Source organism: Aptenodytes patagonicus, chromosome 17, assembly GCF_965638725.1.
Source record: "Aptenodytes patagonicus chromosome 17, bAptPat1.pri.cur, whole genome shotgun sequence".
Lineage (NCBI taxonomy): Eukaryota > Metazoa > Chordata > Aves > Sphenisciformes > Spheniscidae > Aptenodytes > Aptenodytes patagonicus.
The window spans coordinates 4,646,293-4,663,150 of record NC_134965.1 but is presented as its reverse complement, the minus strand read 5'-3'; the positions used below and the strand labels follow the sequence as shown (position 1 = coordinate 4,663,150).

Here is a 16,858-nt window from a genome sequence, read left to right as displayed (position 1 = left end):
CGCTTAGGCTGTAGTTCTTCTAATAGTTTCCTTTCAAGAGCTGAAACTGTGAGTTCAGAACCGCCTCCTTAGAGCCAAGCATGGCTTTTCATTCCTCAGAGGCGTGAAGCAGGCGTTGCAGCAGCAGGCTGCACGGGGGCTCTGGCCTGGGCCAGCAAGCGAGCTGCTTTCCCCCCAGGCTGTGGGAAGCAGCTTTCCTGGCAGCATCACCCTCTCTCAGAAGTCAGCAAGGAGTGGAAACGTAGGCAAACCCTTTCCCTTTGGAAGACTTCAGCAAGAGATCAAAGGCAACTCTTTAGCCTTGGGAAGCGTTTTTGCTACCTGGGCCTGGCTCCATGCGTGCACTTTCTTTCCTGGTTTTGATCCAGCCGCTTTCCTAACTCACTTGAAGCTTTGCTCTCAGTGCGTCGTCTCTGCTACAGGTTCCTTTCATTTTCTGGAGAATACTCCTGTGCAACGGCTTTGCACTATCCAGGTCGGGGTTGCTGGCCAGAAACTGATGTGTTGCCATTTAAGGCGCTAAAAAAACAAAATGAGGATTTCAGTGAAAAAGCAACATTAAAATTTCGTCAGTCCTGTATCTACATATACCTTTTATCTGATAGAGAGTTGAACAGATTAAGTTCTGTATTTTGTAACACCATAAGCCCTCATAACCAGCAATCAGTAAAACATACCTGTGCTTTTAAAAGATCCTTTTATTTGTGTCTGCTCTTACTCTAAGTCATCTGGTACTAAAAATAAATATAACTCACCCAATCTCAATGGCATTGACCATCCAGTGTTTTACCACTGTAAGCTCTAGATCTAATTCTGGCTGTTTGTAAGTCTAAATGTTTGATGCTGAAGTCGTGTAGCCTTTGTACTATGTTTTCACTACTTGCTTTTGGTGGGAAGCGTGTTGGGTGTGATATGTAAACACTTCTGATGGATCAATATTTTATATATCTAGTCTGTGCTATACAGAGGCTGTAACTGAAAAGAAGTGATTCAGCTTTGCACGACAGAGTTGGAACACATCCATAAAATGCTTTTGCAGAACAGATAGAGAATTGTGCAGAGGAACATTATTTGCTCAGTGCACTGCAGCATGGAGGTGGATTTTGTTATAGTTCATCTGTCTTCTGTTTCTGTTTCGTATTTGAATTCTGAGATGTGCAATGTGAAACACTCTGGCACCTAAACCAGACCTGTACTTCTTGAGGTGCAAAGAAGTTAATAGTGCACATGGAGATGAACATTATAGGGTTGGTGGTTGTGGGGGATCTTTATAGCATCATGCAGTGGTATTTGTATGGTTTTTTTCAATAATAACCACATTGTAACAATCTTTAGGTGTCTCGTGGACTTCCTACTGTTCCCTCTTTTGTTGTACCACCAGATCAACTGCTAATGTGGTAGATACTGGAAAATAGTGTGATGTATGTGCGCCATTGAGGATTTTTGCCTGCTGGAAATACGGAGAGTTTTATCTTATGATCAGTTATTTCTCCATAGATTGTGGTCATCTTCTGGCAAACTTCTCTGAGTATGGTCTGAGAAACTTTCTTTTGGTGAATGCGCAGAACTGAAGACAGGGAAGATAACGGCATCTAATTTTTAGCTTATGGGGTTTTCTGTGCTTTGTTCTTCCATAGCTGTTAGCTGAGCAGCTGTCACTTTGTTTTCTTTGACCTCAGCCTTTGAGAACTTGGTGCTTTGTTGTTCAGCCTTCACACACTCTTCCTGTGCCTGGTGACTAAATTCCCAGTGTTTTGGAAAGAAGCACCAATACAAATAATTCTGGCACTGGGTTTTTTTCCAGTTTTTTCTTTATTGTACAAAATTATGATTTTCTTTGGGAGATTGATTGTTTTCTACAGAATTCCCTGCCACAGGCACCTCTAGTGCTGTGAAGATGTCTATTACAACTTGGTGCTGCAGTCTAAGAAAACGTATCTTCCCTTGTTGCTTAAAGACTCTGACTAGTTGTCCTGATGTATCATGGGGCAACAGCTGAGCTACTGAATAAAGATGTTTTAAAAAGAATAAGTCCCAAACCTCAAAGTTGCAGAATGGGATGCCTTAACTGTTAGTGATGTACCTTATCTTCTATTTTATTTTTAGTTGCTCTTCTACAACGGGTAGCAGAATTGGAAAAGGTCAATGCAGAATTTCTGCGCACAAAGCAGCAACTTGAGCAAGAATTTAATCAAAAGAGAGCAAAATTTAAGGAGTTATACTTGGCTAAGGAAGGTAAGTTCTCAATTCTGAATTATTCTAAAGTTTAATTAAACTTGAGCTTCAGATAATCCCTGTATGAAGAATAACAATTGTAATGCCAGCTACTACTCCGCATTTGCCTATGCACACCACATACTTTCTTTTTGTTTTTTGGGGTTTTTTTGTTTTGTTTTTTTTAAAGTTGGTTAAGGCTAATTAGAACTTAAGGGATTTTTCTTCCAGTACTGGGATAGTCGACTGCATATCCAGCATGATTGTTATTTCTGATTTGCCAAAAATGAAAAAGTGGCAGTAGTCTTTTAAACAGACACATAATAAGAACATAAGAGACAAGCAGAGAGTAAAATTCAACAGGTGGCTATTTAGCTTCCTAGAATGAATTTTTAGAATTAATTTAAAGATTTGTCTGCATGGATAGGAGTCAGCAGAGCAGCTTTATGTACACGCAGAAACACCACCAGTGAGTTTTAATATTAACATTCTGAAGTCATGGTGTGCTCGTTCTCTCTGAACAGCAGCTGATCTGGGAAGTGGAAAGACATAGTCGAGGTGCTGAGCTGTTTGTACTTCGTGACTAGCTTTTTTATGTAGCCTTAATTTGTCTTAAATTTCCATCTGAGGTAGAATGTAAGAAGACAAACATTATAAAAGTTTTAATACCAGCCAAGGGCATCTATTTCAGTAACACTCTTTATAGGAAAATTTGAACCATGTGAGCTCAAATATCTGATGAAGAATTGGGAGAGTAGAGATAACTGCTGTTCTGAGAGCCAAATTGATTTATTTCTAATCCTGATGATTTTCCTGTCCTTAACATATGAAAGCAAAGCCAAAAAATAATGCATTAAGACTGCAGCTGCTTGTATAAGCTTATAAGAGCAGAAATACAACAGGCATAATGAAGATCAGATCATACAGAAGGCCTATTTCTTTGTGTTTCTAGCAGCTGGATGAAAGGAAATTTAAGATACAAGACACTACTGATGAGATCAGCGATAATTCTCTCTTTTTCAGAACATAACAGTCAAAAAATAGAAAATAAAAATAAATTGTGACGAGCGGGGAAAAAAAAATAATCCAACTTTCACATGTACTGAAGTGAAAGGATACCAGAGGAGAATATACAAGCAATTTCCCCCCCCTCCCTCCCCCTTCCCCCCTCCTTCCCTGTTCTCCAAGACCCTTTCCTAAATGTATGTTGGGACGTGGCAGCCCATCCTTGATACTGTCATTTGAGAACTAAGTAATATAAATGCTACAAGATCTTGGGTTTTTTTACACAAGGATTAATGCCCTTTTGAGTACCCGATTAGCTCGGGGTTCCATATTCTCTATCAGGGTGTAAGGTGTTGGGCACCAGGATTGATTAAGCATTTTGATACTGAGGGGAAATAAACGGAGATAGCTTGCTGTTTGTTGTACGCTGGCCAGATGTTTCTGCTAAAAGAGATTGCCATTGAAATACGCTATGTGGGCATAAAACTATATATTTTGTGTTAGTACTCTTGGAATGAATTATATAATATATATCTTCCAGAGCTTTTTAATTCAGGGATTAACTGAGGAGGATAATGTGAAATTAGTTTAACTTCTGTTTATAGTTGCAACAATTAGAGAAGTAGTGGATGTTGCATTGAATGTATCTCTTTTTTTAGTAGAAGCTTAGTTTTAGCAAAGCCAAACAAATTAGGCTGCATAGTTTTCTTATGTGGGCTCCAGGCAGTGGTCACAGAGTGTTTTTGTTCAAGAAATATGAAGGACCAACTATCCAAATTCAGGACCAAGTTGGTGCCAAAAATGGGGGAAGAACTGTCTTCCTGTCTGTTGTTCTTATCTTTTCCAGATTCATTACCAGAATGAGTTAAATAATAATGAACTAATTTAAAGCACAGTTCACGTTCATCAGGTATATTGATTCATAGGTTAAATCTACAGTGTCTGCTTTGTGGCTGCGTCCATGAGAAGGTACTTTTTTAATAAAAGGCAAGGGCAAGTGAAGTCAAGAAAGACTAAAGACACCTGCTAACATTTGTTCAGTTGTTCTGGGTAGATGCTTTAGTATCAGTGCTTCCTTCACCCCCTTGTTAGAGCACTGTTCTTTGCCATAGCAACTATGGATACTCTTCAGATTGAATTTATTAATTAAGCTAAATGTAAATAATACTTCTTTTCAGAGGACCTGAAAAGACAAAATGCAGTGCTCCAAGCAGCCCAAGATGATCTGGGACAATTGCGGACCCAGCTAATGGAAGCTCATGCTGAAATGGAGAACATCAAAGCTATAGCTACAGTATCTGAGAATACAAAGCAGGAAGCTATCGATGAGGTGAAGAGACAGTGGCAAGAAGAAGTAGCTTCACTACAAGCTATTATGAAAGGTAACAACCAGACAAGCTGCTGCTGCTAAGATCAGACACCGCCTTAGTATGCGTTTAGTGATTTGTGCCTGCTCTTGCACAGAATATGGATAGCTGCTTTTCACGGCTTGGCAAAACTGGGCTACAGAAGTGACAGATGAAGCGTAGTTCCTAAGTTTGTGAAAAGGAGCTTGGTGGTTCTTTTCTGTTAATATGAGGATAGAATTTAGAAGGAATCATGGCAATGGGAACTCCCACATATATGCAAAGCATTTTTGAGGGACTAGGAAGGATGAAGTATCACACTTAATGAAGATAAGTATAACGCATGTAATCTGACAAGTCTGAAAACAGCTTTAGGCTGACAGCGTGATTCTCTTTTCTCCTTCTGTGTAAACATAGTTCTGCTGTTAGACAGTTACGTGTCCCTCCAGTACTATCACATGGACTTTTCCCCAGGCTAGTGACTGAACATGCTGCTCTGTATCAGTCATGGGTTATTGTTTTTTCTTGATAGTTCTGAGCTATTCTTTGTTATGTTTGCATATTGCACAGCTGTTGACATTTCCGAGACAAACTTATGTGCAAGGAACAAAATGCAGGATGTAAACTGGGGACAGACTGTTGCCGTAACTGGCTGTTTTCTTCAAGGTTGACAACAGGATCACAATATCCTGAGCCTGCAGACTGTTGGCTGTAGGCAGTTTTTCCATCACCTGATTATGTTTTTCCCCCAGAGAACACAAATCTTCATGTATATTGAGTACACAAATTTCTGTTTATTTGTGATCTACATAGATACATAAACCTAGATCAAGGCTCAGTTGTGCCAGCTGCTGTACGTATATAAACAAAGACAGCTCCTTACCTGAAGAGGTAATATTAATAATAGGGAAATGAAAGCTATGTGAGAAGTTCTAGTTCCTTTGCATTTTGGAGTAAATAAGTAGGTTTTGGTAGTTTGTTTGGATGATGTGCTTGGAGGTACAAAATGTGCTGCTAAATAGGATGTTAGACATGTACGTTGTTTTGAAATTAGGAGTTACACAGTTTTGGAGGCTCGTTTGTTTTTCTAGTGATGGTACAAATTGAGATGCAGTTCCTTTGAATCTTTTGCTTGTGTAGTTGGTTTTTGGGGCAAGAATCAAAGGGAAGAGAGAGGAAGGGAGAGTTCACTGTTGTGAACTAGTTTTGATAAATTATGATAAATCATTGACTGGTTGGAGATGGAGTTCCTAAAGCTCTGGTTTTTAACTTACATTGAAAATAAGTTTTGAAAATACTGTTTTATAGAGACTGTTCGTGACTATGAGCTCCAGTATCATCACAGGTTGGAGCAAGAGCGAGCTCAGTGGAATCAATATCGAGAAAATGTGGAACGGGAAATAGCAGAGTTAAGAAGGCGACTGTCTGAAGGTCAAGAGGAAGAAAATCTGGAAAATGAGATGAAAAAGGTATGTTGAAATCTAGCTTTTCACTTTCTGTTTCAAGATACACTTGTGTTATGCATGAGTTCATTTCTACGCCCTGCTCAGAAATTCCTCAGAAATACACATAGCCTCGTTCTGCCAACTTTCAGCTCTTTGTTCATGGAAGTCATCATGCCCTGATCTTGCATTTGAATCCATAAAGGCATTGCATCTGATTATGTGGATTCAGTAAGGGGATTGCACCCGAGAAGGTGGTAAGGTTTGGCCTTCAGCTTGTAAAAGCAGGAGGCCTTGTACAGTCTCTGTCATAATGTCAAATGAACTCAAGTAAAACCCCCTTTAGATTTTTCTGGATTGACTGCAGATTTATGAAATTTCCTGTACAACTCTGCACCTTTATTCCTTTTCTCAGATCTTATGAACTTCTTTTGAGGTTTTTAATGGGCACTATATCTAAAATGTCTTTCATCTTTCTTCAAGGCAAGCCATGTTTGTATGACACAGTACTACTGGCTTCCTTGGAAATACAGAACCTTGCTGTCATAAAACAACAGGCTCTAGATGATGAAAGATAGTTGCCCTGGAGTTTGGAAAGATTTTTTTTTGTTGTTGTTGTTCAAAGATCTGTGACTTAGAAGAGTTTGTAGAAGTAGATTGAAGTGCCTTGTACTGAGGTTGGATTTTTTTCTTTTTTTTTTTTTTTTTTTTTTGGTTGAGTTTGAAGATTTGGTGTATTTCTCTTTCAGGCAGGAAGGAAATTGAACTTGTCGTAATAGATGAATGTTTTGGAATCTTTGTTTATCATATTATAAAAACTTGCATTTAAGTGAATTTGTCTTCTCAGCAGGCTTACAGTAGTCTTCAAGGTATTCTAAGACAATTTTTTATGTAATAAATGATCCTATATTCAATAAAGGAGTAGACTAACATCTGATAATCTGCCACATCACTGGATTTCCTTGTTTGTGCTTGCTGTCAGCAGAAGAAACGCAGTATTGAGTATCACAAACATTCCACATAATAAGTATTTTACCTAATTTTACTATGTTGTAACAAGCAATCAGTTATTAGTATTGCAAAATGGAATTCTTTTTCTGAGACTTATAAAGAGGCTCTTGAATATTGCTAGTTGTAGTTGCATAATTGCTGTTGGGTATTCAGTGAGACTGCTCTTTTGTATAGTCCTGATTTATAAAGGTGGAAGTCAGAGTAAAGCCTATTTGCTAATGTTCTGACTACAGAATTACTGCCACTGGAATTTAAGACATCAGCTGGCTTTAAGAGAAGGTTTTAGCCCTATTAAAAGAGAAAAGATTTCAGCTGAAGCTAGAAGGAAGGTTCAAAATTGGATCAGTGTGGTGAGTCTTCTAGAAACAACCTGGAAGATGCAGAGTTCGTAGCGTAAAAGTCCTGGCAGTGCATTACCAACAAACTGCCAGCAAGAATTTTCAGAAAACAATCTCTCTTGACTGAGAGAGTCTTTCCAATAACTAAAATCTCAGCACTTTTCGGTTTTTTTATCTGAATGTACTGATAAGGTAACAGTTGGAGTTGCAAGTTGCTCAGATAACAGAGTAGCTCACCTAAATGTAGTGGCTTTACTGTGTGCCAGTTAGCATTTAAGTTTAGTATAGCAGATAAATAACATTTTCAACTATACTCCTTTAAAAAGGAAATAAATATCCCTTGTAATGCTAAAGAAAAAGGTGATCGATTTATTAATCTGTTATTCATATGAGCTCAGAAAGCTTTATAGGCCTGTAAAGCAGAGGAACATGTACTTTATGTAATACAAGGAGGAGGGATAAATCTGGTCTTCAGAGTGCAGCTTGAAATAATTGTTTAAACTGCTTTGCATGGCCTTTTTAATCTTCTTCGTCATTAAACCTGTGAGGTTTTTCCTCAAGGAGACTAAGAATTAGATCAAAATTAGAAAAAGGACATTCATTTCACTTAAAAACAAACAAGCAAATTCCAAGCCCACAAAAAGCTGTGTTTGGCTAGCAAAATAATGAATATTCATACATCAGCAGTCAGTACAAAAGGAGGAATTTTCTTGATCGCTTGGGATGTGCTCTTTGAAGACTTGTGATCAATTCCTCATGCAAAGTGGTATTTCCAGCCAACAATGTTGTACTCATCCTCTATCTTTTTATGCTCCATTATAAGGATGGATTTATTTTATTTTTAGGCATAAACCTGGAAAGAGGTTTTTAAAAAATATCTTCATCTTCTAGCCAGTTCTAAGGAATCTGCAAAAATCTCAAAGGAGGAAAAAAAAAAAAAAGTACTTTGCTCTCTGGGTTGTAAGTAGGTGCTGTACCAGCATATAATAGATCACATTTCTTAAAACTAGCAGAAAACTATACCGTTGTCTAGCATTCTCAATGAGAGGTGAGGTGAGAAGAATGGACAGAGCAGAGACAAGATTACAAGCCGTATGTTTCAGTCCAGGGCACTAACCTTCTTGGCTGGATAATATCTCAGTTCACTTGTGTTCCATTTGGCTATAAAATCCATTTTAAACAACAAAGAAAATCCATGAAATTTAATACTGCGTCCACAGAATTGCTAACGATTATGCTTGTTGCCTGCATACGTTTTCCCCTGAAAGAGATGAAAGGTAGGTAACAAATGTTGCTCCAAATTCTGTAAATATCTCTTTGAATTTAAAGTTTATTTATTTGGTTGAGTGTACAGTTTTGGTATGTGTGCTCTCAGACTTCCAGTGTGCATGTTATTTATCCTGGTTTGGGAGCACTTGGGGTGGGTGGGTAGTGTTTTGATAAGCATACTATTTTGAGCTGTATTTACTAGATTGTGACTACTTTGCCAGAGGTATCCAACTCTAGCCTGCAAACCTGGCGTTAGGCATTCTTGAGCATCCTCTTGTCAGAAAGAGCGTGTCTGGTGGAACACATGCACTTGTCTGGAAGCAGCTGTTTCGCTTTTCCATGTAAATATATTTTGAGTTGCAAATTGTCAAATCTCTGTAGAAAACTTGTGTGTTCCATGAGTTTTATCATAAAGCAATGATTTCTAAGAAATCTGTGCTGAAAACTGTGTTCTATAAATCTCCTTTCTCAGCTCAAAAAAAGGTAAATACCTTGTTCTAATGATAAGCGTGCTTACCCAGTGATTCATCTTTCAGAAAATGTATTGGTGATTTATAAAAATCTCTCTATCTTCCTGTTGCTTTGTTATACCAGATAGGTTTTGGGTTTTTTGTTATCACAGATAGTAAAAGCAGTCTAGCGGCATGTGCTTCCATTCAAGGTCTCTGTTCAGTAATGACTGGGCTCCCTGTGGACAGTGACTTGGTGGGGATGAGTCTTGCACACTGGCAAAATTTGGCTAGTCAAATTTGGCTTCTTATTCAGGCCTCATTTTCCATTCAGGAAATGATCTGGTTTTCTGTTGGAGCTGTGATGAATATAAAGACTCTTCTTAGCACAGTTGTGTCAAACTCTGAGTAGCGGAAGTCTGCAGAACAGGTATTTTGCATATAGAGAGAGCAAGAAAGGACAAACCTCCTGTTATGAAGTGTGCTTATTAGTCAGAAGAGGGGAAATTGGAAGGGGAGGGTAATCTGATTTCTGTGACAGAGTTGGCCATAAAATCTGATATACAGTAAGCTGCTTTCATTGGTAATGATAAAGAACAGTGGAATAGATTTAGATGAACTTTAAATGGTTTACTGTTACTTTAAAGAGAGATTCGCAAATTGTGTCTCTGTGTTTTCCGCTTGTCTCATTTTTAAGGAACAAATTCAGGTACAGTACGTGCCTGAGATTTCTCCAACCAGGTTTTTGTTCTTCTGAAAATGTTGTTTGGAGTAACAGTAAAGGGCATTCAGGATTGCTGTAGCTAGCTGCCAGGCTAGCGATGCAATGTTTTGTGTGTTGACTTGGACTCATTTTTAGCAGGTTCTTTCTGTGGAGTCGTCTTCATGCTGTGGTCTGCAGATCCCTTGCAGCGTGTTCTTCAGCCGCTGTGCCGGGGGGAAGCAGGCTTTGCTGGGGCAGAAGCAGCTTGGGTGTTTTGTTTTTGATATAGGTGATGAATAAATACAAGCTGATAATGTGTAAAACCTTGGTCTTTGACAGTAAAGTTAGTCTGGCAAAAAGTTAGAAGGAAATAAACGTTTTAATGATCACACCTCTGGAAGAGTCCGAATAATGCCTTTTAACACAGGAAATGTGATGCTGTGGCACCTCTTGCCACATGTGACAGTATCTTAATGTAGCATTTTTCGACAGGATAGATATGCTCGTTTTATTAAAAGTTTCAGTGGGAACTTTAACCTCAATTTGGCAGTCTCAGTAATTACACTTTACCTTCAAAAGAAGACCCAGTGACCAGCACTCATTTTGTTAGCAGATACAGGCTATTCTGAGTGTTTAGCTCAGTATCACACTGACCTTTAATATGGATCCTTCCCCCCCAACCTCCCCCACCTTTTTTTTTTTTTAAATGAAACATTTGCAATATGTTGCAACCATAGTGTTAACTTCAGCTCTGTTTACCAAGCAGTAAAAGCTACAGTAATTTTTCTGTCATGTGGAATTTGATACAGTTTTGTCTTTCCAGTTGGTTGCTGTTAAACAGTCTGATTTTGCTTTCGGGGAACTTTCTGACTGTTTTTCTCTGAACTTGCTGGCTCCAACACAGACGCATTTGTTGCTCTATATTCAGTGTTGAACCATGTGAAATCAGGCTGGTGATGAAATGTTCCTGCAGTTGTCATGAATAATTAGGAAGAAACTTACTCGACGGTCCTAAAAATGTTGGCCTATCTTTAGTCCATATGAGCCGGCTATAGGTGGCGTTAAATGAGTAGAACTGATACAGTAAATGAAATATAAAGCAATCTTTGAAGTTGAACTCCTGCTCCCATCTGTTTGAAAAATGTGACTGAGTTGCTGGCTGCAAGTGACGGGATATGTATGTACGTGTGACACTGTCACATGTCGCTGGTATTGAATTCACTGCGTCATGCGATGTCCCTCGCTTTCCTCACGGATTTTATTTGTACTCTTTGGACAAGCAAACTAGCAGTGACAAGATGTAGCAGAAGGGAACAAAACACGAAGAAATTTAATTTTGTTTTGTCTATAAAGTTTTCTTTAAAGCTTTTTAGAGCCCAAGGGCCTGGTAGCATTTGGATAATTGACAGGTATTGCAATATTATTTTATTTTGTCTATTAAGTTTAGAAAACTTAAATGGTTAAAAATATTGTCTGTGCTTCTTCCTGAAAGTCTTGCTCCAAATACAATTGTCAGTAAGTTTACCAGAAACTGAAAGTCAAATGAGTACCTTCTAAGACCTGCATTGCAGTCTAGATTTAAAACAAGACATGAGTGTTGTCTTCTGGTGGCTGTCATTGCTGATCAGGTTAGGAAAAGTGTCATCTTTTGAAACTTCAGCTTTGGGACACAGTTCTCTGCCTTCCCTCCCCTGCTGAATTCCTCCAGTAGAAGACAGAGAACGATTGAGCGTTCTGAGCCTTCATACATAAAAACAACCCAAATTAGGTTGCTTAAATTCTTTGTGGTTTGAAGAATTTTACTGCGGTGAATATGTGAGTGTTCTTCTTGCTGTTGTGGAGTCTATGGCAGCTGTTACTTTCACTTGGAAAGTTTTTAGTGCATCCATGAAGGAAAGCCAGAGCATTTAAGAAATGGGAATGTCAGGGCCACCCTTTTACATGCAGTTCTGAGTTTGAACACTGAACACTATTTCTCATTTTAACTCTTGCTATTTTTACCTGGCTCTTTCTCTTTTTTTTTTTTTTTCCTTGTGTCAATCTTCTCATTCTGTTGTCCTGCTTTTGATCTTTTCAGAACTACTTTTTGAAAAAATCATGGGATTTTTGATAAATTGACTGGATATAGTTTTGAAATATTTAGTACCGTAACACCAAAAACTGATGCTACATCCATAGTAATTTAAAGTTGAAAAATGGTCTTCCAAAACAGAACAAAGCTACACTATGCATTACTGTGCAGATCCTTTTTCTTTTAACTTCATGAGTAAGTAAATGAATGGTCAATAACTCACCATGCAGTTGTTATGTTACACTTCTTTAATGTGTGCTACGTGGCAGCAAGTTGCAAGACAGTTAAGCCTTTAATAACAGAAAAGTGTATGTATTTTGAAATGCCTGATCCGTAAATTTTCTCCCAAGTATCAAGAGTGATAGATTTACTAATATTCTCTTTAAAAGCAGGTATTCATGGCCTAATCCGTACGTGGATTTAAAATTTATCTGCCTTCTGTGAATGGAATAATATCAGCCTGTTGTCATAGAGATGACTGCTGAACTAAATAAATAGCAATAAGATGAACATTGAAAGTGGAAGTTTAGTCAGCTATTTTTGTTGGCATAGAGATTTTCTCCAAATGTCTCCAATAATGGAAACTGTTGTAGTGAAAACTATGATAATGTGTTATTTGTAATTTATTGCATTAACTTCAGGCCCAGGAAGATGCTGAGAAGCTGCGTTCGGTTGTGATGCCTATGGAGAAAGAGATTGCAGCGCTAAAGGAGAAATTGACAGGAGCTGAAGAAAAAATAAAAGAGTTAGAAGCATCAAAGGTGAGGTGGAGTTGTAACTGTATCTTAATTTCTATCTTGCATCATGCTAGTTTGATGCAGATAAGTAAAGTCAAATCTTGTAAGAGAGAAAAAAGTGTATTGTGAAACTCTTCATGCACAATATATCTTTTCTCCTATAGCTCAAATAATTTATTTGGCCTATATATGTCTTCCTGCCTTCCTGTTTTGAGGGTTGGGTTATGTGTGTGTGTCATCTGTGCTTAGCTTAAATTGCGTGGCTTCAGCTCTATTAGAAATGAAAAAGAAAAACCTCTAGAAAAATAGCTGCTTTGCACTACTCCCAACAGTCTGGCCTTTAGATTAATGTCATGCTTGCAGCTACAGAAAGGTTTGCATTTGACAGAATTCTTTTAATCTACTTCCATCCAGTATCTGCTATATTTCATTTTCTAATCCTGGGCATAAAACTGAGGCAATGTCACCAGAATTTTTATATCTTAAACTGTAAGCAAACCTCAGATTCATAGAAAGGGATACTGGCCATTGCTGCCAAGAAGTCAATGTAAGTGATTTACCCAGCATTCCTGTATTCTTCAGATATGTCAGAACCCCTGTTGAACTTTCTCACTAGCTGTGAAGGATAAATAATATCTACATCACAGTAAGATAGTTGCATTTAATGTACTGTTTTATACAGAAATTAAGATGTCTTCTGTAACAAATATTTTATCTGGAAAGTCAAATAGGCTGAAATTGCAAAGTAACTTACCATTTGGATGTTTTTAAGACATACAAATAAATACCTTCCTTGTTTTCTGGATCACTTGCATTTTCGTTTAAATTGATCCTCATCACTTGCTGGAATTTTCTCTTTTTTTTTTTTTTTTTTTCCCTTTTATTCCAACTTGGAGGTCTGTCTGAGATTTGGGAGAGCAGTGTAATTCATTTTACAGTCTTAACAATTTTATTCGATTGAGAGTCCATGCTTGAGTGTTTTCCTTCTTCATAGCTTCTTTGTGAATTGCTTTATAGGTCAAATTTTTGAGACTGAAGTGTTCCTAGGAATAATAGTTCTCCAGGTAGTTCTGCTTTTTCTCTTGATGCAAATAATACTTCCTTTTCATTGCCAGGCTGAATTTGGGGAAGATGAGGAAATGTGAACCTTCTCTTCTTGCTCGCTCGCTTTCAAAATGCTTTTTCTTGCTTTCTTTTTTTCCTTCTTCTTTTCTTAAGAGTAGTCTAGAACTTTTCTTAGAACTTTTCTGCTGAATTTGGTTATAAAAATCATAGGTCATTCTTGTCTCCCTCTTTCCTTACGGGCAAGGCCTGAGTAAAATTGATGGTGTTTCAGGACCAGGATTTGTGTTGGTTTCTCTGTCAGTCCTCTAAAATCTGAGCATGTCATTCTGTGGGATGAGTAAAATGCAAGCACGCATCTCTTGAAAAAAAGAGAATAATCACTTTATCCATGTTTCTAGTTCATTGAGGTGTTGTTTTTGAAGAAGTCTTACTTTAGATGGTGATTCTTACCAAAGAAAATAACTTAGGCCCATATTTCCTACCTGTGATCTATTCCACTTCATTATTCCTTCAGGCTGAAGTTGCTGATAGTCCAGTTTCAAGTCACCTTTTTAGCCTAATGGGAAAGAATTGCTATTTTTGCATCTAGCAAGGAGATGTTTAAGCCCAAACTTAGGAAGTCGTTAAAGTACTTTAAGGTGCTATAAAAATGCAAGGTACTATTTACATGATTTGTATTACTACACTGGTATGAGGACTGACACCTGCAGAACGAGCGATACATTTGACCTTTCTGTTTGTCATGATGAAATCCCTCAGATCTGCTTGAGTCATGTAATTTTGTTTTTCAGTGTCAAGTGTTTAGCTGGGTTAGCCAAACAATGCATTTCTTCTGTTTTGGTGGGGTTTTTTTGGTTTTTTCCCCCTGTTCCATCCTTCTCAAGGGTTATTCTCTGGGAGTCAGATTTCTCCATTTCAACGGCTAAAAGACTTGCAGACAGAAGGCTTGGTACCGTAGGGCAGGAAAAGCTGTCCCCACCATCAATGGCAAGTTAAAGCCGAAAGGCTATCTTGAACTCTGTGTCTGTGGCTCATGTATTGCCTTGAGGGAGATGAAGAACAGCTTTGTGGAGCCAGTCAGGAATTGCCTGAAAGCTTTTGTTACCTTTTAAAATAAAAACTCTTTTGATTCCTAACTCAGCAAACCATAAAACTGAATAGGGCCATAAGGACATCTTTCAGCCTGTTCCCTGCTCTAAGATGGGATCCATTTGTACATGCATCATGTTTGACAGATGTTTATGTAACCCTATCTTAAAAGGTTCTCACCAGAGATTCTGCAATCTCTGCAGGATGTTTGTTCCAGTTCTTTGTTAGCTTTGCTATTTAAAAAACAAAAAAAAGAAGAAAAAAATCCTAATATACTTCTTCAGTCTTTCTTACTGTAATTGCTTTTCATCCCATCCTTCATGGACAGATTTTCCTTTCTTTTTGCAGCAGCCTTTCATGGGTTTGAATGTTTTTCTTCTTGTCTGTCCCCAAGTTTTCTCTCTTCTTAGGCTTACCATCTCTGGTTTAGTTCGAGCTTGCCTCATAGTCATGTTTTCTGACTACTGTTACTACTCTATTTTGAACTGTCTCCTCATCATCTTTGGAGTAGGAAACCCAAAACCAAACACAGAACGTAGTTGTTGGTTTATCAATGCTAATTAAAGGATTGCTTCATTGTTTGCTGTTCTTAGCCTCTTTACCATCTCTGTGCTCAGTGCTGCTGCTGTTGTGATCCAACTGTGGGAACTCTATAAATATACTGGTATGTTTGACTTAGCAGAATTTTAATGAGTAATTTATTCAGAAATACATAAAAATACTACTTGCATTCTGGTATTTGAGTATGTGTGATTTCTAGAAATAAACTTGTCTTCAGCACCTGTATGTTACCCGAACAGGCAACACCAGTAACCTCTAAGAAAGAGGAAATACCTGAGAGTGTTCCTTCACTGAGATGGTGGATTTCCCTCTTTTTATTCAGGTTAAAGAACTGAACCATTATTTGGAAGCTGAGAAGTCGTGTAGGACAGACTTAGAGATGTATGTGGCTGTTCTCAACACGCAAAAATCAGTCCTGCAAGAAGATGCAGAGAAGTTGCGGAAAGAACTGCATGAAGGTACCTATCTAATAATAATCCTTCTGACTCTCTTACACTAAGGATGCAAAAACCAAGACCGCTGTTACTCCTTTTCTGAGCTCTTATTTGAATTGGATTTAAATAAATTGGGCAGGGGGAAGCAGTACTTTTAAATGTGAAAGCCCTTGAAATGTTTACAGAAGAGTTGAATGTGGAGTTCTTTTATGATGGAGGAAAACAACAGAGCCATTCATTCTCTCGAGGGATGCTATTGAAATTCAGCTAAGTTCCTATAGTATTGCAAGCTTCCTTCTTATTAAAGTGATTTTACTGGTGTCTTTTATTTGTGTACAATTATGAGCATTATTTCCGTAATGTATTGATATGTCTCCCTGAAGTATGTAAATTCTGAATGTCTGGTGGTGGAATGGATGTGTAAATGTACATGCATGCCAGTACAGCGCAGAATCACTGTAGAGGAATGAAAACTGGAACTGTCTGTTGAAATAAATAGGGACGTAGAAGACAGTCTTTTGAAACCAGCACTAAAAAAATAAACTATTAGAATTCATGAATGAATTCAAGGCGTTAGTCTTCTAATTGGGAAATCTTAAACTGTCAGTAATGCATGCCTAATCACAGGCCAAGTTTGGGAATTAAGAAAATGTCTTATTTCATCCTAAATAGTTGTTGAACAAAGCCTGACTGTTTTTGATTAGAACAATAATTACTTTTATTTGTGAAAATGCATCTCTTTGGAAAAGAGGCTAAAAAAATTCTGATTCAGAATGACTCTTTCTATTTTTGAATAGTCTGCCATCTCTTAGAGCAAGAGCGACAACAGCACAACCAGTTGAAACACACATGGCAAAAAGCCAATGACCAGTTCTTGGAGTCTCAGCGTTTGCTGATGAGGGACATGCAACGTATGGAAATTGTTCTGACCTCTGAGCAGCTCCGACAAGTTGAAGAACTGAAAAAAAAGGATCAGGTTACTTGCTGCTTCCCCCCCCCCCCTTTTTTTTTTTTTTTTTTTTTAAATACTGTAGATTTAATGTGGTATAACAGATACGGAAATCATATGTTGGAGACAAGTTATTTAAGTGTGTTAATATTTAAAAAAATGATAGCTGACAGTT

At 37.9% G+C, this 16,858-nt stretch overlaps 1 protein-coding gene across 6 annotated transcripts in view; it reads left to right on the top strand.

Annotated features, from left to right (window-relative positions):
• The window catches only part of RABEP1 (rabaptin, RAB GTPase binding effector protein 1), a 53,789-nt gene that overhangs the window by 17,139 nt on the left and 19,792 nt on the right, over positions 1 to 16,858 (top strand). For all 6 annotated transcript variants that reach the window (XM_076354737.1, XM_076354738.1, XM_076354741.1 and 3 more), the window contains exons 2-7: positions 2,107 to 2,235; positions 4,398 to 4,601; positions 5,874 to 6,034; positions 12,490 to 12,609; positions 15,623 to 15,758; positions 16,532 to 16,710. In XM_076354737.1, coding sequence (XP_076210852.1) covers positions 2,107 to 2,235; positions 4,398 to 4,601; positions 5,874 to 6,034; positions 12,490 to 12,609; positions 15,623 to 15,758; positions 16,532 to 16,710 — 929 coding nt within the window. The remainder of the gene's footprint in view (positions 1 to 2,106; positions 2,236 to 4,397; positions 4,602 to 5,873; positions 6,035 to 12,489; positions 12,610 to 15,622; positions 15,759 to 16,531; positions 16,711 to 16,858) is intronic.